The following is a 27,186-nucleotide window of genomic DNA, read 5'->3' on the forward strand; positions in this document are numbered from 1 at the left end:
AGTCTTTAACACCTAATGCTAGCAAATCTCCTTTCTCAATATAATTATGCATTGACAGTTTCCAGCTAGAATTGAGCATCATATTAACATTAAAATTACTGTGTATAATAGCTCCTTATTTGGGCAGGGGACACCAGTTTTTCAGTTATGGTAGAAATTTGAAGTTTCCTTATAAAATAAATTTTTAAACAAAAAGATACTTGATTAAAAAAAACTAACACAATTGTACAGGTGGTTGATAGATATGACAACACTGAGAAACTGGTATTTGGAAGTTGGGAAAAGTTAAACTTTATGGAGCCTGTCTTATCTTGGCTCTGATGCATAGAATGCTGCCCTGGGTTCACCCAGGATTCGTTTTAAATGCTCACTAATATAATTCTGTGATTCTCTGAGTGATTTGTAAATAAGCTTACAAGTTCAAATTGATCAAAGTTAGCGGAAATGCTTTTCCTCTATAAGCCGTGGATATCATGTGTCAGTGGTAGGGGCCATTCCCAGAATGACATCTACATTGGGGAAAATATTAACTAGTTCATTTTCTAGTGAGGACTCGGATTCTGACCTCCTCTGTGAAAGGGAGTTGTTTCAAAACAGGAATCTCTGTTCTTGACAGGGTGATTGATTAAAATTGAAAATGAAATTGCAAATGGAAATTTGCTTGAATTTCCTGAGCTGAAAGCTTTATGCTAAAATCTCACCCTCAGCAGTTTCACTGTCGTAACACTTAATCAATGTATAAAGTCCATGAATTTTGTTCCTTGGTGTAAGCTCATAGGTACTAAGTCCTTATCCTCAAAAAGAAATCTTCATCCATCTATTTACTAATATCTGTCCATCTCTTAAAAACTTATTCTCTCAAGAAAAGGAAGAGTAGGTGAAATATTTTCTAACTGGTTGAAAGTTCTTCTAAGTATTATTGTGAATAAAAGTTAATCTGAATCCTCAGTAACTCTTGAACAGAGAAACGTACCACCTGTTGGAATATAGGAACATGGTGATCTTCACCCTCAAAAATATAGCAAAGGATCAGGCAAAAAAAAAAAAAAAGTAGAGATGCCTAGGGGTAGAAAAAATCCACACAGCCTCCAGGTCTGAAAATCTTGTTTGGTACTACATTTAAAAACTTTCCATATGAGCAATTCTTCTTGGTGAATGAATGAAAGGAAGCTTTGGCCTCTTTAAACACACTATACCACTAAGTGACACTGTGAGTCCTCCCTGTTATTTTAGAGGAACATTTTATAGATGACCAGGATAACCTTGTGTAAACAATTTAACCTTTTGAAAATTCTGTTTTCACATCTGAAAAAAAAAGGCATAAAAATACACCATTATCCTGATGAAATTAGCATTTGTAGGTAAAGTCCCTAGGATTGGGACTGAATAAGTGTTAGTTCCCAAACTTGATCTAACACCTTCTGCAGAGTTGAGATTAGCATACACTTGATTTTGAAAGATCATCTTTTACTATCCTTCAAAACCTCTTTCCTCTGCTATTCTATATGCATGATTAAGTTTGATTTCTTAGTTTCTATACTTATAGATTACAAGAGCAGATTAGAAGTTTTAAAGAATACCAGGAGGAAAAAGATAAAGGAATGGAATAAAAATCGAAATAATTTCACAGTCATATCCATTGGGAAGCACCTAGGGTACAAACACAGCCCTTCATACTTCATCGGCACTTAGAGCTTTTCTGTATTACTGCAAGATATAATACTGGGTATTCCAAACGATGATCTTGGTTTATCAAGGTTAAGTTGAATTACATGTACTTTGCATGTTTCAGAGAGCGTAAATGCATTTTGGAGGAATTTCAATGAGAAAAGAACAAAGTTCTAAGACAGCATTTCTTGTGCTTTCATGGGTAAATCCTTAGCTGTCTGAAACACTGTGCTGTGGGAATGGACTCAGTCTCCAAGAGTCCCTCATGCCAGGGCCTCCTGGAAGTATCTTCTGTGTATCTTCAGCAAATAAGTTCTGACTCCAAATATTCTATGGAAGAGGATAAGGCATTTCTCCCCCACCCCTAAAACAGCTTTATTGAGGTAGAACTGAAGTACAATAAAATGCACATATTTGAACATGCAATCTTATCAGTTTTGACATGTATGTAACCAATACAATCAACATAAAAAGCATTTTCATCACTTTTTAAAAATCTGAAATCATGCAGATTGTGCTTCCTGCATGATTTATTACATTAGAAATCAATCACATTAAGATATGGAGAATCCCACCTCTACATGTTGACTATTTCAAAATTAAATGGCACATTTATAAATATCTCAGATGTCAAGGAAGAAAGCACAAAGAAAATAAAAATAAAGTGCTTTGAACTAAGTGATGATAAAAGCTTAAGATATCAGGATCTCTGGGATGAAACAGTACTCAGATGAACATTTTTTTTAATATACCTAATTTTCAATTCTCCGGTATTTTTAACTACTCTAATGCTCTGAAGACACATTAACCATTAAAAATATATTAAAACATTTATATAGGGGCACACTTCTTTTGTCCCTAGATCCAACTTGGCTTAATATTGTCACATCCTATCTTTATTTTTTATATTTTGCACTTAGTGAATTTTTCAGATGAACATTTATAACTCCAAGTACTTGTATCAGAAAGAGGATAGAACTATCAAATTATTTTCAAATTATGTAGTGGGAAGGAAAAAATAAGAGTAGGATCAGAAATATATGAAATAGAGAAGAAATAATACAACTAGAATTTGATATAAAAACAATTCTAATCAAGAACATAAAAATTAATATCAATGGAAAGGAAGTTATTGAAATAATCCTACAGATGCTAAAAATATATTATGGTAATATGACAATTGTATACCAACATATGTGACAGCTTATATAACATGGTCTATATTAGAGAAGGATCCATGTGCTGCAGAGAAGACAATGTATTCAGTTATTGATGGATGAAATATACTATATGTCTGTTAAGTCTAAACTATCAGTTGCATTTTTTATTTCTATAGCTTCTTTATTTAGTTTTTGTTTGGAGGAGGATAAGGCATTTCTAATTCCTAGGTTAAGGTGATTTTTATCCTGATGCCCTTTCTTTGCATTTCAAGGAGTATTTGATAGAAATGACTTGTGAACTTTAAGAAAAGCAACTTTCTCCCATTCTTTCCCCAGGACCTGGCATTAGGGCAGCTTACCGAGGGGGGTACCCAGGAGTTGCTGGTAGTTCAACCACACTGGAAAAATGTGTGAAATTCCTAGAAACCTGGGGGTCATGGGTTCCAGATCACCAGATGTAAATCTCATCCTTCTAAAGTGTTTGTGAAGCCATTAGACTATTCTGGGCTTTCCTATTTGGCTATTCTTGTTGTCACATGTGATTCTTTGGCCAAACACTTGAACTGAGCCTGTTTTGCCCCTTTAAAGTGTCCCTAGGAGTGGGCAATTGCTGACCTGAGAGAGAGAGAGAGAGAGAGAGAGAGAGAGAGAGAGCATGTAGAATCCAGCACCATCAAATTCAACCAAATACCAGGGCTGGATTTTTCAAAGAACCAGATAATGCCTGTTTTATGGCCATTAATAACATTTTAGTTATATAAACATAGATAAGAGTAATAAAAAATAAATTCAGCTTTATAGGCTAATCTGATTGCCAACAGAGTTCAGAAATGAACTTTCTCGTTGTGCACATGGCATTGCCTAATGGACCAGTGACCATTCTGCAGCCCTCTCCCCAAACTTCCATTTCCCTTTTATGGAGAGTCCTTAGTTCTGCCAGATCCGCAAGCTATTCCAGGGAGGCAGATTCTTTGGTTTCCCTTTTAAAGCTCTTTGATTGTGCCTCTGGTAGTTAATGCACCAAATGGTCTTCAGGGGCATTTCCTATGTGTGCTCTGCAGCTAATCAGGGTGCCTGGGCCTACTGTTTTCCTACCTCTGTGTTTTCCACATGTTTAAGGGCTCAGTTCAAACACCAGTCTCATCAATTTTGGAGAGGCATGGCAGAGCTCTGATTTGAGTGTCTGTTTCGAACAGAGATTTTCCAAAGGATATCCTGTAGTAGATAAATCATTTCATTAGGCCAGGTTCCCTTTTCAAACCAGGAAGCACAGTGCCTGCCATGTAGGAAAACCCAGATAATGTTGTTATGGCTGTGCTCAGAGCACTTGTAAATATTGTTGTCAGTGTCTTTTATACAAGTTCCATCAAGATTGTGTTTAAACATTGACAGGTTAATTATGTGTTTTAAAGCTTTGTTTATGGACAGCTGATAGGGAAGCCGTGACATGAGTCCTTTGCATGTGGCAATGACCATCTTCTTCCCACAATGTCTCCTCCAGTTGATCACTCCTCATGCCATCCGTGTGCAGACACCTCCGCGGCACATCCCTGGAGTTGTGGAAGTCACATTGTCCTATAAATCCAAGCAGTTCTGCAAAGGGACACCGGGCAGATTCATTTACACAGGTAAGAACTGCTGTGCATGGGGACAGCAGGGCTGTCTTGGCCTGTGTGGTCTTTCACTTTCTCTCATAAGCACAAGTGTGTGTGTGTGTGTGTGTGTGTGTATGTTTAAATCTAGTTTCCGTTAAGACCTACTTTCTTTCCCCATTTCACCAGATGTATGACCAGATGAGATACTTTGATTATTATTAAAGAATTCATCTGGGTGTCTACGTTGAAATAACTGGTTGGATATCTAAAGCACAGCATGAGGAATAAAAGGAAGAGTAGTTGCTAGACAATGCTGAGGTCTCTCTGGAGGTTAAGCCAACTACTAGGGTTTGCTTGCTTATGGAGCAGGGGGTGTGCTTTTTAACTCTCTTCTAGCTTGCTTGTAGTATTTGTATTAAATACAGTTAGTAGTTTTCATGTTTAATTCTGGGCTGGTGCCTTTTTCCCCAGTCAACTGCATTTTGTACTCCCAAACCAGCCTTGGCACAAGGACCTGCCTTGTGGTAAGAAGCTAGGGTTACAGGGTGAATATGACTTTCCTCCCATCACATGCAGAGAACCAGGCAGGATCTGGAAAGGCAGGAAGTGGAAATGCACCCAGTGCATAGTCTGAGTGCTTCCCCCCACCCCCCACTCCCTGCCATATTGTAGTGTGCAAACCAAACACCCAGGGATATTTTTTAACAGTTGGGATTCTGCTGGAGTAGGTCTGGGCAGAACCTGAGACTCCTCATTGCTTACAGCTTGAAAACAAGAGCACACTGCAGGTCAAAGGACCCCATGTGGAGTAGCAAAGTTTGGGGGCCCTCTGCTCAGTATCAGTCATTCCTAGCTAGCTTTCTCCACAGGCTGGTTTCAGGTCTTGTCTACTCTGCGAAGGACCTCAAGGCCAGAGTACGTACAGAGGGGAAGCTTTCACACAAAGAGATTCCAGAGAAGTAAAGGAATAACTGTGTTAACACATCCTAATTATAACCATACAATTAAATGGACAGATTTTATTTTGCCCTGACATTTGCCTTAAAGCATCTTTCCCATGTATTTTAATACTAGAAGCAAAACCAAACGTGTATCTTAGTCAGTCTCTTTCTCTCAAAATTATAAAAACAATTAATGCATCCTGACCCTTGGAAATGCCTCCCAGCCCTTTAAACAAAATGCAGGTTTGGTGCCTGCCTGACGATTAGTTTTAGTTAATTGAAAATTATAGGATTGACCCAAGAGGAAAATTTTGTTTGCACTCCAATCACTTTTACAAATTAAGGAAAATTACCACAATTTTGTTTAGCTAAGGTTTCACACTGAGTTCAAGAAATTAGCTCAGCTATCCCAACAAAGTCAGCACTTTGTTAGTGAGCACTTGAAAAAATAATAGTCTATCTGGAGTTTTGTGGTGTATACAAACGAAGCATAGAGAAAGCTATGATGCTTTATAGAAGTAGGCCAAGTGTTTTTAATTAGGCTCATTGGTTCAGCGTAAGTTTTGAAGAACAATCAAACTAGCAGATTAGCTGTTTCTTTTAAAGCTAGGATTTCTTGCCATTCATTTTTCCCATGAGAACTTCCACATAGCACTATTTTTTTTTTTTACAAGCCTCATTATGGGTCTGCAGGAAAAGGACCAATTGAAATTTCTGATACTGTAACATTCCCCACCATCATTCCAATGGATGGGAGTTTTTCACAATGTTCCTCACTGAACTCGGTGTTCTGGAACATATTACAAAACCACAGAGGCCAATGTTTTCTCTGAGGAGTTTGGACTCTGTTTTTGGCCGAAAACATTTTAGGCCTTGCTGGCTGCTTATTTACTCTGCTATTAAGAACAAGAAAAGGAGAAGAAAAAGAAGAAAATGCTTGTGTAGTGGGAGGTACAGGAGGCAATCAGCCATGGTTTCCGCTTTGGTGACAATGTCCCTGCCCATTAATGGTTCCATTTTGTGGTCAGGTCTCATTTAGAAGAAATTATTTTTAATCAGTGTTCAACAAAATATCCCCTAGAGCCACCTGGCCATAAAAGTTAAAAAAAAAAAAAGTCATCCCCATTAAATTACTTAAGTTCTCAAAAGAAAATAGCTAGGGACCCATCATTATTTGGAATTTTTTTTTTTAACCATTAAAAAAATTACCGTCAATTTAAAGAAATCACATCTGGGAAAACCTGTATCAGACTGGAAGTAAGATCAAAGATAAAAGCAGTAGATTTGCAAATCTAAGAAAGGAGTGAAGAGAAAGAATGATAATTTGGTGTGTGTAAATGTGAGTCCATGTGTGGGAAACTTAAAATGGGAAAAGAGGTCCCAGCGGTCCTGCTTGAAATGGTGGGCAAAGCACAAGAAAACTTAGTTTTCTAAGTATTCTAGGGAGAGCCTCATGTTACCCTGTGTTGGAAAATAAAGATTTGAAGAAACTGGCACAAACACTTCCTCACCACAATAGTTGGCTGTTAACGGTTTCTGTGACATATCCTCATTTCTAACAAAAGCAATCTCTGTTAATTGGTGAAGCGGCACATGGGCCTCATAATCATTAGCATTAAAGGCTTTTGCCGAGGGACCCTTGTTCACGGCTGGGGCTACTGTCCCCTGTGATTTACTCAGTTTACCTCTCTGCCTGTCACCACTTACTAGTGAAGGCATGGAGAGGGGCTCGTAAAACCTTTCTGTTCTTTGTATCCAAACAACTGCTCAGGTCCTTGTAAATGTACGGCACCCCTCCTCTGTCCACCCACAGAAGTTCACACTTCATTTTCTTTAATATCCATAGTATTTCAAGATGTGAGCCTTGATTTTCTGAATTGGGTGAGCTAACCCTCTTGTTTCTTAGCAGGATGTCACTTGGAATTTTTCCCTTTAAAAAAAATAGCACCCCCAATTAAGGGAGTCTTGCAGCTTTCAAAGTGTTTGAGAGCTTGAGTTTATATAGATATGGAAGGTTCTAAAAATCTATACTTAAAAAAAAAAAAAAAGCAAATCACCCAGACAGCATCCTGATCTACTCTATGCAAATAAAGGTAGACTTTTGGGGAGGGTGGAGAGAATTTGACTACAGGCTGTCCCCCCATGTAAGGATGGGGAGAACAGCCTCTATCATTGGTCCTTCAGATCAGAGTCACACAAGGAAGTCTTGTCTTCCAGATGTACGATGCTCTGATGCTCTTATGTTTGTAGTTTTGATGGAACAAAAGCTGAATAGCACATTCCAGAATTTACTTTATTGTGTTGTTACTCTTAGACAAGGACATAAAAGCCCTTTGTAATCACAGGATTGTTTTTCAAGTTCTAGGATCATGTGTCTGACCCGTCTGGCTCCAAATCCACCATCCCTCCACTGCCACGTGTGGGTCTCCCTAATACCTTCAACGTTCTCACAGCTGATTTTCTTGCACTTGTTAAATCCTTAAGCAACTTGCATCTCTTACAATCATGATCTCTTCCACTAAGCCCTGAATGTCCTTGAATGCTGATACAAGATACTTACAAGCTTTTAAGTGCTCCTTCAAGGTCCTTAGAATTGGTTTTCCTGATAAGAAGTGGCCAAATCTAATTGCAGGTTTTGCCTTCATTCTAGTTACTTCCCCCTGGAAGAGACCTCTATGGGGAAAAGGTGAGTGGAAGAGTGGTCCACAGGATGGTGCTTGAGGAGCTTAAGTATGCTCTGTGAGCTCTGCATTACCTGCTGACCTCAAACTTGGAGTAGTCTCCATTAATGATCATCTAACGGCCCAGATGTATAGTTAGGACACCACTCAGATCCTTTCCACCACCCAGTGTCCCATTTCAAACATTTTCCACCCAACTTCCAACTAATCCAAGCCTTTGCATAACAGTCTCAGAATTTACCTTGAAATAAAAATTCTTCCTGGGAATACCTCTGGTCGTTCCCTGTGCCCAGAATAACCCCACATATCTCACCCGCACACAGTACACTGCTGTGTGTGAGGAGGGGTCATTTTGGCCCAAATTGTTCTATGGTCCTCGCTGACTTTTATGACTTTCAAGTTTTCCTTTCCTTCTTCTTCTTCTTCTTCTTCTTGCTACTTCCTTTATATTTTGATCTGTGTATATGTGCTTTGTTTTATTCTTCATCCCCTCCTCCATTTGTCCCTCTCCTTCTATCCTCTCTTTTTTCCCCTCTTCCCATCATTTCCTTCCTCACTTTCAAGAAGACAGAACAGCATAGTGATGGATGTTTGGGTTCAAGATGGTGGATATAGGTTGAAGTCTTGTCTTTATCAGTTACTGGAGAGGTATTCTTGAGACACTGTATGATGGTTCTGAACCATAGTCACCTCATCTTTATAAGAGGATAAAAATAACTTGCTAAGGTTGTTTTTAGGATCAGGAAATTTTATGTATGGCACCTAGAAGGAGTCCAGATACTGGTAGTTTCTACTAACAAATAAATGGTGGTTACTCTTTTTACTTATTCATTCCTTTGCTGCTGACTCTCTACATAAGTTGTTTATTATCACCATCTTCCTAGAGGTCTAAGAAATGTCCTTTAGAATTTATAATAATAGAATTATAGACATCAGCAAATTAAAGAAACAAATAACACTAATCAACCTCAAATTTACAAGGCAAAGTGTGAAATATCACACTTTGTATATCAAGAAAAAAGGTTTATAAATGTAAATATAACCGTTTGGTTATATATTACTGTATTTTCTGTTTCAATAACAAAACAACTGAAATTTCTTACTTACTTATAAAGAAAAGAGGTTTATTCAGCTCACAGTTTTGGAGATTGAAAGTGCAAAATCAAATGATCCCATTTGTTTAGCTTCTGGTAAGGCCTGTTTGCAGCATCACAACATGGCGGACGGCATAGTAGCGGGAGCATATGTAAGAGCATTACATGACAAGACAAGAAGCCAGAGGGATTCAGGGGTTAGGCTCACTCTTTTTGTAATGGCTCACTCTTATCATGATCCCAAAAGAATTACATTAATCCCATGTAAGTGTTGTGCCCCTAATGACCTAATTACCTTCCACTAAGTGCCACTTCTTTATAGAGTCACATTGGGTGCCAAGCTTTCAGTACATGAATCCTTTGGAGGACCAACCATGTCCAAACCATAGATCATAACAAATATTTGCTTGGGAATGGCCTCCAACAATAAATATTTTTTTGATAAGTCAGCCATGATTTGATTTGAAAACTTCTCTGGTGTATAGATTTTTTTTCCAGTAACAAAACATGCCTATTTTTCTGTTTTCATCTCAAATGTGGACCTCTCCTCTAGAGGCAACAGTACTTCAGGTGCAGCCATCCCCAGCCCACTTCACGTGTTCAGGTTACAATCAGCTTCAGCTCCCAGTTCAAGAGGTTGCAGGCCAGAAAGCTCTCTGCTTAGTTCTTGGGAACCTCCTCCACATAATGGAAGCTGCCACTTGGGAATGAACAAAGTGATCAGTGTTAAGGGAGAAGTGGAGAGTTAGAGCCTAATGAATCCTGCTTTTTAGCTTTTTCTTACACTGATTCATTGCCAAATTAAGCTTCTGAAAAGCCACTTTCTTATCATTGCCCTGCAGAGAAACCTTCCTTGTTTGCTCACTGTGTGTCAGATATAGTCCAAAGCTCTGCACTTGGCATTCACAGTGCACTCCACTCTGGGAGCTGTATTTTCTCAGCTCCATTCAAGCCTGTCTCCTTACTGTGCCTCAAGCTCACTCCATAGTCAGCTACTTTGAACATATTAATTCCCCTTTGCACAAGTGCAGTTCAAACTCTTTCCTCTGAGCATTCCCTGGCCACTGTGGTGTAGTGGAGAACATTTGGCCAAGAGCAGAGGCCTGAGTTCTAGCTCCAGATTTTCTCTTGACTGGCTACAAGACTTACAACAAGTTGCATATGTACTCTGGACTCCAGTTTCTACATTGTAAAATGAGCCAATTGGACTAAGTGACTTCGATATTCCCTGTGGTTTGTCTTGATTGACAGGAAGAGTAACTGTCGTTGGATCTCTTTTGTTCCATGTTCATCACCACTTCCTTATGCCCATAGCTCCCTTGTTCTGTTCTTAGGTAGAAAAATCAGAAAAAGTGATGCACTAACTTCATGAAGAAAGAAATACCCCTCTCCAATATTATACCCCTTTTACATTATGTTGAAGCAAGTTGACTCAGTATCTTACTCACAATAGATGTTTTCTAATAATTGATTGACATATTGCCCAGGATCAATGGGTCCTCATTGATTTTTGTGCTCTGGATGACACAGGATGTAAATAAGAGCTGTTAATTAAGAATCTATCCCTTTTCACTTGACATTTTCATGCACAGAACCTAGTAGTTGGGATTTCTGTTAATGAACAAATGGGATTAGATTTATACTATAAATATTCTTCATTTTCTCATCTGTAGACATATTTTAATAGTACTTTTATTTAAGGAGCAAATAGTCAATATAAGTAATGCAATCCTGACAGTTCCTGATCCAGTATGAATGTTCCCCCCAAATAAACCCGTATGTGAAAAACTGAGTGTTATTTCCATTGAAAATTCAAATAAATGATCACTAGAGCACACTCAGATATTATATCAACTTTCATGATTAAAACATTATTTCTTTTTTGGTATTAGTGTAGGAAGCAGAGTCCTGGGTTTTAGTTCTGATCTTACCACTGCCTTTATTTATTTACCTCAGGAATGTCCGCAGATTGCTTGTTCTCTTCTAGGCAATGTTCCAAACCAGTTCTTATCAACATCCATCCTCAAATGGCATTCAGTAAACCAGACACAGTTCTGTTTTCATTGATCTTATAGTCTAAGAGTAAACGTGGATCTTTTAAAAAATTAATTAAAATTAATTAATTAATTTGTTCTAATTTGTTTTACATGACAGCAGAACGCATTTTAATTCATTATACACAAATGGAGCACAATTTTTCATTTTCTGGTTGTACACAAAGTAGAGCACACCATTTGTGTCTTCATACATGTACTTAGGGTAACGATGTCCATCTCAATGTAGCATCTTTTCTACCCTAAATCACCCTCCCTTTTCCTCCCTCCCTCCTCTCTTTTGTCCTATTCAAAGTTCCTCCATTCCTACCGGGAACATGGATCTTAGTAAGTTTATTATTTTAGACCTGAAAAGAGTCCAGAGACACAAGAACGTAGTTTCAGATAAGCTCATGATGAAGAAACTGTAAAGGGCCAATTAGAGAGATCTCTCCCTCAGGAAAACTTGTGTATACTGAAGTTTGAAGGATGATGAACAGTTAGCAAGGGTTGAGGTAGGATGGGGTCCAGGGAAACTGAGTGTTCCAGAAGGTGGAACCTGCAAGGAGGCACTGAGTGGGAGCAATGTGGCATCTTGAAGGATTATGAGAAATCTAGCTAGGCTGAAGCATCAAAGGGAGGAGGAGAATCTTGAGGGAGAAGGTTGAAGACGTGGGCAGGGAGAAGTACCTGGAGAAGAGTTTGGTGGTTATCTTTAGAGTAAGGGACAGTTCTTTCATTGTTTGCAATGATACTGCAAGACATCTGGACATGACCATATCTACATTTCAGAAGTAAAACAACTCTGGCCAGCTGGAACAGTGGAGATGAGTGGATGTTGGAAGACCTCTTAGGAGGTCATCATAGTTAGTCCAAAAAAGAGATTCAGCAGCTTCAATTAAGGTGGTAATGGATGGAGATGGAAGTTAAGAGAATTCCAGAGGAAGAAATGACATTGAGATGCATTCGATGTAGGAGGGAGATGAGGGAGACAAAGAGTTTAAGGCCACCAGATTTTTGTCTTCCTCAGCTTGACATGGTGGGGCCATCTCTCTTGAGCTTCCCAAGGGCCTTGTGATTATCCATGAGAGAATGGGCATAAAAATGTTTTGCAGAGGGTGACATTCTACACATATGTTAATTGTTATGAAGACAGGCCTAAGCAAGCTCAGGAAGAGTCGGGGGAGAGGAAGGCAAGAATGTGTTTTCTTTTTTTATCAGATTGTTTTCACTTAGGATTCTGCTGAAAGAGGGCTTCGTAATGAACACTTGACTAGTAGTATTGCCTTCACGGTGTCCTAATTGGAAAAGACCCAGTAAGAAAGAAAATTTTACAGGCTGTTCCTCTCCGTATGTCTTTAACATGACTCCAAATGAGCCATTTACACACAAAGGAAAGAATTCAAGGCAGAGGGAATGTTTATTCTTTCTGCTTTTGTGATACAAAGAATGGGTACCAGTCTTCCTCTCCACTGAAAGGAGTTTTGCTTTGTTTTGTTTTTAACAAAATGTGATCTTAAATTTTCAGATCTGATGTACATTTTGATGTTCTCAGTGATTCTGAGTCTGCTGGCACTTACACGGTTAAACACTTGGTACCATAGTGGGCACACTGACTGCAACCAAAATCACTAAAAGTAACCATTGCACTTCAGTGACATCTATAAAATGCAAGCCATTTCTGCAAAGAATAAAGCCTGTCTGAAGGAAGCATGTTATTTTGCATATTTTATGTATACACTTTCCAAGAATTACGACCTTTCTTTCCTATTTGGAGTGGAGTATAATCAGGGCTTGAGTAGCTAGTGTAACAGGATCATTAAAAGGGATATTTTCACTGACATTAGAGGTCTAAATGGCCACGAGGCCCTATATACAACCTTGGCTTTCTCCCGTCTACCCAGAGTTAATAAGTGATAAGGCCGGGAGAGAGATAAATCACAGAAATCCCTGTCCAAAGAAAACATATTGACTACAGCCAAGCAAATAACAGACCATAAGGAACAATCCCATTTATCATTCATGTAATAGGGACATAAAGTATTTCCTACCCATGAAACCGTATAGGAGTAAAAGGCAGATAAGCTGCCCAATCTAAGGCATGTGATTTGGTTATTAAGGGACATGAACTATTTGTCACATGGCTTTAATCTTTAAGATGTGTTGCCATTTCTAAACTATAAATTTCGGGTAAAGGATTAGAAAGCTATTAACAATAAAGGTAGGAACCGAGCTTTATGTGTATTCTTGCCAGTGTCATGCAATACAATAAAGTCTTGAACCTCTAATCTTTTTAGTATGATATAACATGATTTGGTTTTCAAAGCCAATAAACTATTGGAAGTTTTTAAGGATAATTTTTTTTGGTTATGGTTGTCCAGCAGCCTTGTGATAAATTAACCCTTCAACTTTTAAACTCTGTATCTTGAATTTTCTCTAATATCTTGGAGTAGAAAGAGGAAGGGAAAGGAAACATCTTTTTCTGAGAGTTATTCCCGATATTTGTAGAGGGTTCTTTTCCGTTTCATTTGTTTGCAGTGGTGTGGAATGATGGTCCTTCTGTTCATTGTTAGAGCTCAGAGATAATGGTGCCCACTATAGCATTAAAACTTGTTTTTCTTTCTTTATTGCAAAATACTACCTACGGATTTCAGATAATTTAGGAAGCACCAATTAAAAATAATTAAAATGAGATTAGCATGCCCCCATTACTTCCTGTTTTAAAAATATAAACAATAAATGTGAAGTGTTAATATTATTTCTTAAAAATATATATTTTAGCTGTAGATGAACACAAGGCCTTCATTTTATTTCTTTATTTTTATGTGGTGCTGAGGATCAAACCCAGTGCCTCACACGTGCTATGCAAGTGCTCTACCACTGAGCTTCAACTCCAGCCCACAATTTTTAATGATAGGTATCTCACAGACCTTTTTCCTATGCATAGATCTACTTCATCACCAAATCAGAGGGATATTTTACATAATATTATATAATCTGATTCTTCATTAAGCAATATCATAAATTTCAGGGTATTATGAATTTAAAACAATTTCTGGTCTTTGATAATCATTGCATGCCTCATGGGACATTATGATGGGGTATGTTCTTACCTCCATGTTGAAGCACAGGCACGCTGAGTTGGGTTCTCATCTCTTTTTGTTTTTTGCTTTGGACAATCTGCAGCAGAGGGTCAGTAGTCATATACCTGGACAATGTGAGGTCAGAAGGCTGAGACTGACACCTCAGATGGAATTCATGAACTATTCTCAAGTGAGTGAGAGTCTGTTGCTCCAGGACCCTATATCCTTAGAGGCTGGGACCAGCTCCCAAAAGAACATTCTGCAAAAACAGCATGGAGCTGTTTCCACCCTCAACCTCCAGAGTCAAAGAGTTCCATTTGCTTATTCTCCTGTTCCACAAAGCACACCGTTCTTTCCATAAGTAATGCTGGAACACATCTAAAATCTTTACCACACCTGTGAGTTCATCAAATCCAACATTACAATGATGAGTAGGGGATTTAGTTCCCTGCCTGGACTCTTCCTGGAATAGAACATTCCAACTCCTCTTCTCTCTCCTCACTCCAGGGACATGCTTTCTTAACCTTTATCCTGCTGCTCCCTCCTACTCCACATTTTCCCCATACTCCTCCTTACCTTGTCTTTCAATTTTCTTCCTCTCTATGATAATGAACTGCAAAGCATCCTCTACCACGCCACCCTTCCAAGAAACTGTGTTAAGGTGGTGGCCTCTATTATTAGCCCATTTATATGATTAGAAAACTTGCAAAGCTGAAGTGACCCTCCAGGGTTTGCAGTTAGTAGAAGAGGAGCTGGAATTGGGACCCTGACTGAGGAAGTCTGCACTGAGTAAACCTCCCAGTTGCTACTTTTTTAAACTTATTTTTATTTTTTTTAGGTGTAGATGGACAAACACAATGCCTTTTATTTTTTATGTGGTGGTGAGGATCAACCCGGGTCCCGCCTGTGCTAGGTGAGCGCTCTACTGCTGAGCCACAATCCCAGCCCCTCCCAGCTGCTACTTTACCTTGTTAATTTGCAGGATTTTCTAACGCCCTGAAATCATGTTAAATGTGGGAGAATGTAGGTATCTCTAGGATCCTAAAACTAGAGACTTCTATATGTCACAATCTATTATTACAAACATAATGCATGCTAATATAGAAGATTTTTAAAATGCAGAAAAGCAGGAACAAATTATTCATTACCCCACCCCTCAGAGATAATCAGTTATTTATTTTTGTCTAATCATAATTTTCTTTGCTTAATTTCAAGTATTTTTCTCAGAGTAAATAACAATATGTTTATATATTTTTGCATCTGGTTTTATAATTTGAATCATAAGATAAACATTTCCTATATTGGTTCAAATTCTTCCTGGACATACTTTAGTGGAAATACAATCATCCATTTAATGGCTGCACCATAATTTGCTTAGTCATTACGTTATCATTGGACAGCACATCTTTTCTTTTACAGAACATATGTCAGAAGATAGCATGATATTGAATATAAGGGGTGCCCTATTAATGAAATATTAAGGTTTCAGGGTCAAGTTAACCATATTCATATTTGTAACTACTATCAAATTCATATTAATTTTGTTTTGCATACATGTTTAAAATCACATATATAATTTATAATATTTACATATATAACTTTTTTGCTTTGGGGGTTTTCAACTTTTTTTTCATACTATTTATAGCCATCTTTGTCAGCAGTATTTTTTTTTTCCAAATCCAAGCCAGAGTCATTTTATCCCATTATATTTTCTTCTATGGAGTTGTTAGAGGTAGAGTTCTCTCTAAATCTGTGTATGGCGCTTTCACTAGAAGTTTTATCCTACACCAGACCTAATTATTTGATGTATTTAAATTTCCGATCATAATCACTCTCAATGATGCTTTAAGAACTGACCTTTAAAAGGCTTGCTTTGAGGAATATTTGTAATGCTGAGAGGCCAACCTCCTAAGAAAACTTACCAAATTTAGGTTAATTTTGTGTTGCTCCTTTTTGCTTTGGCCGACTTCATCTCCTCTGTGACCTTCCTTAACGTGCCATTGACCATGGTTCTTTTAGGCCTCTCTCTACTTAGCTTAAAGTAATTATGATTGAGAAAGTACTTTGTCTTAGGAGAGACTTTAAAATGTTCCAATCGTATAATGAGGGAATTTTTTTTTTTTTTTTTGGAGGAGGGAACATTTCTCTATACTTCAGCACAGTGATCTTTCCTTTCCTGTTATTCACTTGCCGTATGTAATCCTCCGTCCAGATTGAATCATCTGTACATGTAGTGTTTTCGATTTGTATAAGGTCGGTTCACCCTTTTCAGTGGGCTTCAGACTGTGCAAGGTACTGAAAGTACAAGTGGTTACCACCCCATGAATATGAGGCTTGCAATTTTCCGTCATCTTTCTCCGTGGTGAGAGGCTGACAGAAGCTGGACCCCCTCAATCATGGGCAGAAACAAAAACAGAAGAGCAAACTTCCCCTCGTACCGACTGCACCCCGACCTCACACATGTAATTGTTCATCTTTTTCCTGTTAACAGCAACTGTGGTTAGCTTCTTTACCACACAGGTGGAAGGCCGGACCTGCTGGGCAGAGCCACCTGGGATTAGCATCAGTGGTTAACATCAGGAAGCACCAACTCCCAGTCAGTATGGAGTTAATTTAGAACTTTGTTTAATACCAAAAATACATTTACATTTAAATATCTGTACAGAGGATGATCTCTCTAGTCATTAGACACACACGCATAATTTCCTTTAGTTTTAACTGACTTTCAAAATAGCTTCGAAGGCAGGCGACTTGTTGAGTTGTTGGCAGATTTGGGTGCAGGATGGTCTCTGAAGGATGTTTTGAACAAGCTTTTTGGTTTTGCATTTCTCCAATTTCTTCAAGATGAGAAAAATGAAATATTTGCTCTGGGTAGTTCAGAAGACACAGGAAGACCTTCTAAAGACTTAGAAAGATTAGTTAATAGAATTAGCAGCATCAAAGAAAAAAAATAATAACTGTGATGTTGGAAGCCTGGCCATTGAGCCCATGTGTCTCATCTTTATCTTATGTCTGTGTGAATATGTAAATGTGCTTAAATGCAGCTTTACAATTAGACCAGGACTTTCCTGCTCAGGAACTCTTGTCTTTTTCCTTGTAGGGTAGGAAGGTAATGTATTTTTAACCCTGCTTTCAGGTGTGAAAAATGAGGCTTAGAAAGAAGTGAAGTGGTTCATTCATGGTCATTTGAGTCACCTAGTGATGGCTCTGATATCAGATCTGTAGTTTTCCAAGCAATTGATTATACTTTCGATGTCTCAGAGTTTTGCACCTACAAAATGGACTTATGGTAGTTCTTCTCCACATTTCTAGTTTCTTTTTTTTAAAATATATTTTTTAATTAGAGGGCAGCTGCAGGCAAGGGGTGCTCAGCTCTTCCCATGACCTGATGCTAAAAGCGTGTTCTGCAGCTCTGGCTGGTCCAAGGGACCAGAGCCAACATGTCGAGCGGCTTTTCCAGGAGGGGCACAGTGCTTGGGTTTAAGCAGATGCTGATTATGTCGACATTCTTTTTTTTTTTTAAGTTCTTTTTTTTTTAATTGGTTGCTCAAAACATTACAATGATCTTGACATATCATATATCATACATTTTATTCAAATGGGGTATGGATTCTTATTTTTACCACGTGTACAGATTGTAGGATCACATTGGTTATACAGCCACATTTCTACATACCGCCATACTAGTGTCTGTTGTATTCTACTGCCTTTCCTATCCCCTTCCTATTCTATGGACATAGTTCATTACCTATATGGGGAGCTTCTAGAGTCTTAGGTTGCATCCCCATCAATGACTTTTTAATTGTATGTGAGCTTTTATTGTATTTGCAGCACTTCTCACCAGCTGAGATGATCTGCACAGTTTCTTCGTTTATGTGCATATAACCCTGTGTCTCTCACTCGAATATAAAGCCCATGAAGGTAGGGCCCTGTCTGTTTTTTTTTTTCTTATTGCATCTGTTTTTGTTTTGCTGTCTTTTTCAGTGCCTAGCAGAGAGAGGCAAAACAAATATTAGTCATATCAATGAATGGAAGAATGTATGTGTGGTTCAGTAGTTAAACACCTCTGGGTTCAATCCTGCAAAAAAAAAAAAAGAATGTTTGAAGGAATGTGAACCTTAAAGATAACCTAGTGTGTTGACTTCTTTACAAATGATGAGAACTAGGCTTAGGGAGTTTTAGAGACTTAGCTAAAGTCACTAATCTAACAATAATATTTATAACAGATTCCTCTTTTTTTAACCTGTCAGTCAACAGCATGTCTCCACAACCATGTATATTTCCCTTACTCTCAAACTAGTTATGAAGAAACAGCATGGCTATAGATCTATCAATATCAAATATATCTATAGACATCTATAGATATATGATGGCTGTAGATCTATCTAGGATCAAGAAAGGTCCTAATTGATATAATCCTAAACCAATTAATTCCTTGCTAGTTTCTGAACCAATCTGAGACTTCATTTTCTTATCTATGAAATGGGGATGTTACTATATCATAGGATTTAGGATTTCTATGAAGATGCAATAGATAATGTGTGTGAAAATATCAGCATTGTGCATAGCATATAACAAGTTCTTAATTAATAGTGGATCTTGTGAAAAATAAATTCATGAGAACCATGTTATGTAAATTTGAGTTATGGAGATGGAAATGTCCTCAGAGATAGTCTGAACCAATCCTCATAATTTGCAAAGGAAAAACTGAGGCTCCAATGAGGGAAGAACCTTTCCCAAACCATCTCATATAGAACCAGAACAACTAATATACAAATGGATTTACTAATTATTTTATGGATGGATTCCCAAATGCCCAAATATAAAAAGACATCAAAGTTTTGAATGTTTATGAAAAATCATTCAACCAACATCACGATGGTGGTTGGATAGCTCTTTAATTTTTTAAGCTCACCAATCTTTGAGTAAACACACAGGAAAGGTTGAGGTAGTGTGGGCACTCCATTCTTGGGGCCTTTTAATATGCAGTCTGTTTATCTTTTGTCGTGCACACCATTGTTCTGGTCTGTTTACATCCTTGTCTTTCAGTTAACAAAAGAAAAAGGAGCTTTCCTTCACCTCTGAGTAAATCAAAGTCCCACAGAAAAGCCAAGTGCCATTTTCACCTCAGTGAAGTGCAGTCACACAGTTCAGTGCCATTTCCTTCATCCTGACTCACTGTGGACACCCAGCACTAAAGCAGCTTGTCTGCCAGATACCAGCACCGCTGTAGGGAGCCTTCCCTAGGACTGGAGGGACATTTTCCCAAAGCCCAGTCAGGGAGGGTCTTGGTGGGGCCCACTGGAATGGACCATGCCCTGCTGTGCTCTGCTTTCCCTGTGCCCCACAGGGCATCTGTACACCCTGAATTCTGCCTTTAAATCCCAGACCCCTGGAGGAGATAGGAAGCAATCACTTTGCTGGGTTTAGTGATCTTAGTGAATTTGGAGACAGAATCATCAGGGGCAATATGTGTGAGATATTTGCAAGATGATGGTAATCAGGCCCTAGATTCAAACCTACCTGGGAAGAGATCTGTGCTGTGTGTCCAGCTCAGCGAGCTGTTTCAGCTGCTGTGTGAAGCCCAACAGTCAGGCTGACCGGCTGACAATGAATGAGTGTTGCCAGGTTGGCATTGCACTTAAAGGTGAGGAGGGTGTCACTGTATCAGTGGCATTTCAAATGAATAAAAGAAAAATAAAACAGTTTTTTTTTTTTTATGAGGGAGTTCTGCTGTAACTTTATTTGGGGCTTACATTAGAATTCAAATAAAATAGATTTTTTTTCAGGCCTTCCTAAAAAGGCACTCAATTTTTGGTGAAAAGCCAAAAGGGGCCAGTTGTCCATTGATGCTAAATGTAATGAGTAAAAAGTAAAGTATATTCATTCCACTTTCCCAACAGCAGCTAATTAAGGGTAGCTCATTTAAAAACAGACCTAATTTAATTTGCTAATATAAGTATTCAATTAAAGTTGTTCCCACTGCCTTTTTCTCCTTAGAATACTTCTTTGAATACTTCTATATGATGCATTCGTGGTGTGAGTCTTTCTAAGGGTTCAGGTGGTAATGGAAAAGTGGTTTCAGGACTTCATAATTGCCCAAATTAAATAATACATATGCAAATGGAATTTGAGTGTAAATCGTGCACTACAATGCCATCGAAATTGAGTCCCTACAGCCCCATATCTTTCAGCCAATCAGAATAAAGTACTTTCCATTTTATTCTATACTACTTAGAATAGTTTATTGCATTATTAAGTACATGTTACAAGAAGCACATTGTTGTTTAAGACTCATTGATTTAAGCAGAACTATTCTTATAAAGTTCCATAGGCTTTTACATAAAAAGAGAAGAGCCCATATAAAATTATAAAACCTTAATGTAATATAACAGCCTATAATATAATATTCTTGCATTTTCTAAAGAAACCACCAAAAAGTGTTTAATGAGTTTATTAGAACTACTGTTTATATGAATTCCGGGATGTCATGTCTAATTAGACTTAATGGATTTAAGTATTTCTTTAATGAAATCTGTAGCTTCACTCACCAGGATCGCATTCCTTGTCCTTCTGCCCTTAAAATGATTTTACTTTATTTTTATTTTGGGTGGCATTAAAAAGAAATGAAAGACTATGATTCTGCCTCATTCTCAGATGAATATAGTGAAAAATACAGTGCTTATTATGAACTTAATGTGAATTACCATGTAATTACCACTAGCTGTACTGTAATGATTATTTAGTTAGCACTGAGCATTCTCTGCCAAATAACACACGTTATTTCATAGGAAGCATAGAATTAACTCAAGTCATCCCGGAGCTGGTGGAGGGGAGCATGTTCCCCCATCTCTTTGGCTAAGTGTAGGCACTGCTAATGTTAACATCTAAATAATCAAGCTTGGAGCAAACCGACAGCAGAATAGGATATGAGTTTACATGATTTGATTTGCTGATGTTTTAAACACTTAGCAGGAGACAGCTATAGAAGCCAATTAAATCTCTCCAAGGTGCACAGACTTATCTCCTTTGTGAGACACAATTTAAGGGGATTGCATCGGCCCTTTAACTGGAGGGGAGAAAAGGCATTAGGAATGAAATTTCAGATGCAAAGTGCTGATCAATCGTGCCTCCTTTTGTGTTTTCCAGCTTTGTGCTGTTTGGTGCTGTGATATTTTAAAGGCTTTTGCACTTCTATTTTGCAAGCCCAGGGATATGTTAAACTTTTCCTCCTGCAGATTTTTCTTTGGCTATTGATTATGATGTGCCTTTAACCAGGCATTGTATCTAAAACAGTAAAACAAAAACAAAAACAAAAACCATGTCAGTACATTCTGCCCCTTTCAGGTACTGCATCTTATTTAGTGTACCGGAATTCCCAATTTAAAGTAATCACAAAATTTATGGAGAAACGGATAAAAAAGGTTGTAAAATATCGATTTGGGGAAAATAATAACACAACTCATCTATAATAAGAAGAAAAATGAAGCAATAATTCAGGGGGTATCGAGCGGCTTGCTGCTGGGCGTATTGATCCAGTCCTTTACAGTATAAGATCGCACCTGAGATTGCTCTGAAAGAAAGAACAGCATTCCTCTGCTCATTATTTCTCAGATACCATCGTCTTGTTACATGGGTCCTGCAGAGTTGGAATTGTTGCGGCTGGGAGAGTGGGACCCTCAGTAATAATAATAAATAAATAAATAGCTCAGAAATCTATATTGCCTTAAAGCCACTGTGCCTGGTCTTAATAACTCATTGGCTCTGGTTTTATAAGTTCTTCATTGCCTTATGGTAGCTAATGACAGTTCCTATGCTGTGCGGTTCATTTAGGGCCCACACAGATCTTCATCTTACATAATGTGTTCTCCTGTTTGGAAGCGATTCTTGTCTTGGCTGAAGGAGCTTGTATCTGTTGTGTTTCTTGTTAAGTTGCTAAATTGAAAACAATACATTTATGCTACTTTGGACCATGGAAAATGTTGGCTTTTGCTTCTACAGGGTATTGTTTTGTACTTTAAGATGATTTTTTTTTTTTGAATGAGGCAGGGATGTTTATTGTCCCTGAGCAAAAACTTTAAATAAACATGGCCTGAAACTTTGAAATTTAGATTTGCAAGACATGAATTTTGGGTTTGTGCTGACTTCAAACTTACAAAGTCATCTGTAATTTCTGAGGTATTAAATGACATATCAATGTGACAATGTGATGTCATCATGGTAGTGCCTTAAAATGGCACACTGTGTTTCATGGCTGTGGAATTCTAGGTTCTTTGCAGACATTAAGATGATCCTATAAGCAGTGTTGAGGGAATATGAATGGACATTTTGATCTCATATTCATTCTTTCTTTTCTTTTTGGAGGGCAGTATGCAATAATATTCAAATTTCATTTTAATAAAAATTTTATGTACTGTTATGTTTCAGATATCTTAGAGGTTCTGTGAAAGTTAAGTTCTTGCCCTCAAGGTACCTCTATTCTAGGAAGGGAAGGTGGTATCACACAGGTCATGAGGCAGTGGTAACTGTCAGATTGGTACAAGTATTAAAAAAAGAAACAGGAGAGGGGTCTGCAGTGTGATGGGGAGGAGGGCTTCTTTAAACAGCAAGATACATTAGGAGTGCAATATACAAACAATGAGGCTTCCAGCTCATGCAGCCTCCACCAGTGAATGGTTTTTGTTTCCAAGCATCTGCAGACTCTCCCCAGTGCTAAAGCCATGCTGTCACTTACCCAAGAGCTTCACTCTCCCTGTCCCATCCCCCAGCCACTCTGTGATCATTATCTAGAAATATGAGCCATACCAGCTGACTGTGTTCTCAGCAGATCAAGCTTCCTGAAATTTCAATAAGCATTGATCCATGTCATTGCACCAGATCCTCAAAATTGTTTCTATATTATTTGTCTTTCCATTTCTTACTCTAAAAGGAACAACAACAAAAAAGTAAGTTCTCTGGGACAGAGAGGCTGCTGCCTGGTGTCAGTGAGGGTGAATGGAGGGGGAAGGATGAAGAAGCAGAAAGAATAAGACATCTAACCATCAAGACTAACTTCCCAAATAGCTTTCAATAAACTGCAAAGCATAGCTCCCCTTCTTCATCCACACAGTAAGATTGAAAGTCATCACGTAGTCCTTAAACTGTGAATATTGAAATTGTGAGATGTATGGTACATTTAGTGGAGACAGTTGGTGAAGTGCAGAAGTCATTTTAACTTTGTCTTTTAATTTTAAAGATTTATTGGCTACAAGGGAAGAGAATATTTATAAGTGTTCTTAGGTATTCACAAAACATGGAGTTGCCAAACAGTGCAAAGAATGGAAAGAAATCATCATTACGAAGCTGGATGATTCAGGAAATGTGGTGATAAATATGGGAGTGACAACATATTATCTCAGCCTCTTCTAGCTGCACATTTTTGAGACATGATTATCAAGTGCAACACTGCAGGGAGTATGCTAAGTCATTGTGGAGCTAGAGGAGTTTTAGTTTTAAAAGAATAACCAAGCAATGTTTAGGAAATACAATCGGTGATGTCAAGTCATCTCAGCTTGAATAAATATATATTGTATAATTTGTTTCTATCCTTTAATTTCTCGTAATGGAAGGAAAGTGGCAAGCAACACAAAAGCAATTAATTGCAACAGTGATTACTTAGCTTCTGTAGTTCCTGAATTAAAAAGAACATTAAGATTAGTTTTGTAATAGCTCATTTTAAAAAATCATTGATGCTTTGTAAATGGCACATGCATTTGAATTGTTTTAAAATACTGTTTTTTCCCTTATTGTCAAACACATCCTTGAAATGAACCCTGGGCCATTCTGTTGGTTGTTTCATCTTGTCTCAAATTCATGAAGATGAATGTCATATCAGTTAGTCTATTATAAGCTTTCTCCATTGTATGATTATTTTAATTGGAGACAAATTCATTATTGAAAACCAAACTTGTGGCTGTCTAGTGTGCACTGTTTCTCTCTGATCAGCCCAGAGCACGGTGCTCGGTCAGAAGTTCCCAGTAGATGCTGAAGGAGTAATGGGTAGAGTCAAGACCTCACTCTCTGGCCTTGGGCAGGTGACTTGACCACTCAAACCTCTACTTTCTTATCTGAATAGTGGAGGATAAGAAGATAGGCTTGTTCTTATCTGAATAAGCCTATCTTCTTCAGTAGTTTGTCCTGGTGTTTGAAGTGTATAAAATAGTAAAACACTCAGTACATTATAAGTAGCGCATGTTTTAAGGACTCAAGAAAGGGCAATCCTGATTATTAAGGAACTTAAGTTGTTCTTAAGTGATTACCTGAGAGTCTTATTTCTGTTCGGTTCATCAATGTACTACTATACCTGACCTAGAGTAAATTCTCAAAAAATATGGAGTGAACAACCCCCTGATTTTCATTTATGAACAATTATTGCTGCTAGCACAAGCTATTTGCTTTATGCCACGTGTGGTTATAAGCATTTAACCTATTTTCAAACATGCAGTTTAAAAAAAAAACACACAGTAAGACAAGTATAATAATCTCCACTTTACAAATGAAGAAACTGAGCAGAGGTGGGGGTGGGGGATGGGAGGGGCTCCAGACTTGTTCAAGGTCATGCAAATAGGATGCAGCAGAGCCAGGATCTGAACACAGGTAGACTGGCTTCAGAGTTCAGGCTCTGGAGCATGTAGAGCAGTCTTTAGTATTTAGGCCTACGTGTGCACACACAAAACAGAAATGTTTCACATGTCCTCCTCATATATTCATTCATTCATTCATTCAGTATTTATTATCCATTTTCTGTAGGTTAGCTAACTGGAGATACCATTGTACACGATAGGCACTGTCCCTGTCCTAGTGGGCAGTTCTTCATATACTTACTTCTTCAGGTATTTTCCTCAGTGCCTACTGCAGTGAGAGACACTTAAAAATCTGAGCTAAAGGGGCAAAAGCAGGGCCATATGTCCTTGCAGAAAGCAGAGAGCAGGGGAAAGCAGGGGACAAGGTGACATCCTGTTGATTGTTAGGGTTACCCAGTGTGCATTCCATCTTCCCTGGAGAATACAGGTGCGTGTGTATACCACATGCTTTCTGTGGCCCCGGAAGCCAACAAGGTCCCTTTCTGCTCCCAAAATTTGTGAGCAGATGTGTGGCCTTGCCTTCTGTACCATATTGCTAACACCTGGATCCATACTGAGACAAGCATTGCTCTAGTTGGGCCACAGCGAGACAAGCTCTGGGCACAGCCCGTGAAGGGCAGTGGGATATCTGGAAAGAGCCTACTTTATCTTCTTTTTGAGCTTCTGGGTCAGAAGTCATGTGTTTGGCAGGAAAGTCCCACAAATTTTTTCTTTTATGTCTGATACCTCAATCTCAAGTCCCTGGGAATCAGTGCCAGTAAGTGCCCACATTTTGAATCTGTGACAGAATCCCTAAATTGGTATGTTCCTACTAACCACAGCACATACATGAATTTCCTACTACTCTGCTTGTTTCTCCTCTACAGATTTTCTGCCTTCATTACTTAATCAATTCATTGTTAATTCATTCATCTATTTCTTTCTTTATAAAATATTTATTTCAGAGCAAATAGATAGTAGGAAGCATAGAGTTTACATGTTGACCACATATCTGGCAAAAAGAGTAAAAAGTCCAGTAACGGTTGTTGAATGGGCAGATTGATGTATGGATGAATAAAAAAAGAATTATAAAAACATTATGTTTATACTTCAAGATGTTATTTTTAATTAGAAATGAATTCAGGTAAAACATTCTAAGTAATTGATGAAGAATGAGTAAGTCATTCAATAAAAAAGGGTAAGAAAAAAAATTAAAAGCAAAGCCAAATCAAATTTGTCCCAACAGGGTTCAGTGATTTTACAAAACAAATCCATTGATCTAGAATCTCCCAGTTTCGTCTGCTTCTGCCTGGGGTCACCAGTCAAGATGACTGATTATCCTGGGAAAGGCTCTGTAGCCTATCTCATAAACAGAAAAAAAAAATTGTCTCGCACTTGGTCAGAAGGCAGCCCAAACACTCTGTCTCCAGAGGCTGGGAAAGTTGAGCTGTGGTTGAGGTCTGGCTGGGGGGGCAAGAGGCTGCCAAAATAGGGCCTGGGCCGCTCAAGCGTGACCAGGGTGTGAATCCACCCGGAGGACCCTGCACACTCAGGAAATCTGGACTTCAGACCAGCTCCAAAATGCCCGGTTTTTACTGCTGAGGTCTGTAAAATGTGAAAATGCCACCAACATTTAACAAGGTTAAAAAAAGATTTGTAAAATATCTATTATATTTGGCTTTTCCATTAGGGAAACTACAAAAAATCTTGGTCTATGCTCTTCCATCTAGAATCTTAGGTGATTATTGCATGATCATTGGCCTACTGCGGTTTAAATATTTGAGTACTAGTGTTCACTTCTACTGACAGACCCTGTTCCAAGCTCCCTCACCAGTCTTCACAGAGGTTCTCCCAACTTCTCCAACCACATGATCCCGGTTCTTCCTTTTGCTTTCAGGTCTAGAGCTAACTAATCTCAATAAAAGTTTAGAGGCTTGGAAATAAAATGAACTTCCCAAAGTAGAAGCAAGGCATTGCTTACATTTCATATTCTGTCTTTTATCAAAATGCCAACTATGTGAAAAGTTGGTTCGAAGCATTGGGAATACAAATGTGAATCAGGTACATAGCAAATATAGAGCCCTGAGTCAGGCTGTGTTGGCATATGATGCAAATCAGAGCAATAACATATTTTAGTGAAAATCTGTGTAAGTAGCTGGGAGTAGGACAGCCCAGCCTGGGAGTCAGAAAATTAGAGAAGTGGGGAGTGCATTTGCCTAGGGCATGAGGTGGATTACTTTGAATTTCATTTTTCTGTTTTCTCCCTGATCATTGAGCTCCATACTTTAAAAAGTGGGCAATAACATTCTTTATATCTAAAGAAAACAATA

The 27,186-nt window shown here is 38.3% G+C and overlaps 1 protein-coding gene across 10 annotated transcripts in view; it reads left to right on the forward strand.

The window, feature by feature from the left end:
- The window catches only part of Ebf1 (EBF transcription factor 1), a 382,353-nt gene that overhangs the window by 297,546 nt on the left and 57,621 nt on the right, over window positions 1–27,186 (forward strand). For all 10 annotated transcript variants that reach the window (XM_027938660.3, XM_071612014.1, XM_071612015.1 and 7 more), the window contains one exon: window positions 4,330–4,456. In XM_027938660.3, the coding sequence (XP_027794461.2) occupies window positions 4,330–4,456 (127 nt within the window). The remainder of the gene's footprint in view (window positions 1–4,329; window positions 4,457–27,186) is intronic.

This window comes from Marmota flaviventris, chromosome 5 (assembly GCF_047511675.1).
Source record: "Marmota flaviventris isolate mMarFla1 chromosome 5, mMarFla1.hap1, whole genome shotgun sequence".
NCBI lineage: Eukaryota > Metazoa > Chordata > Mammalia > Rodentia > Sciuridae > Marmota > Marmota flaviventris.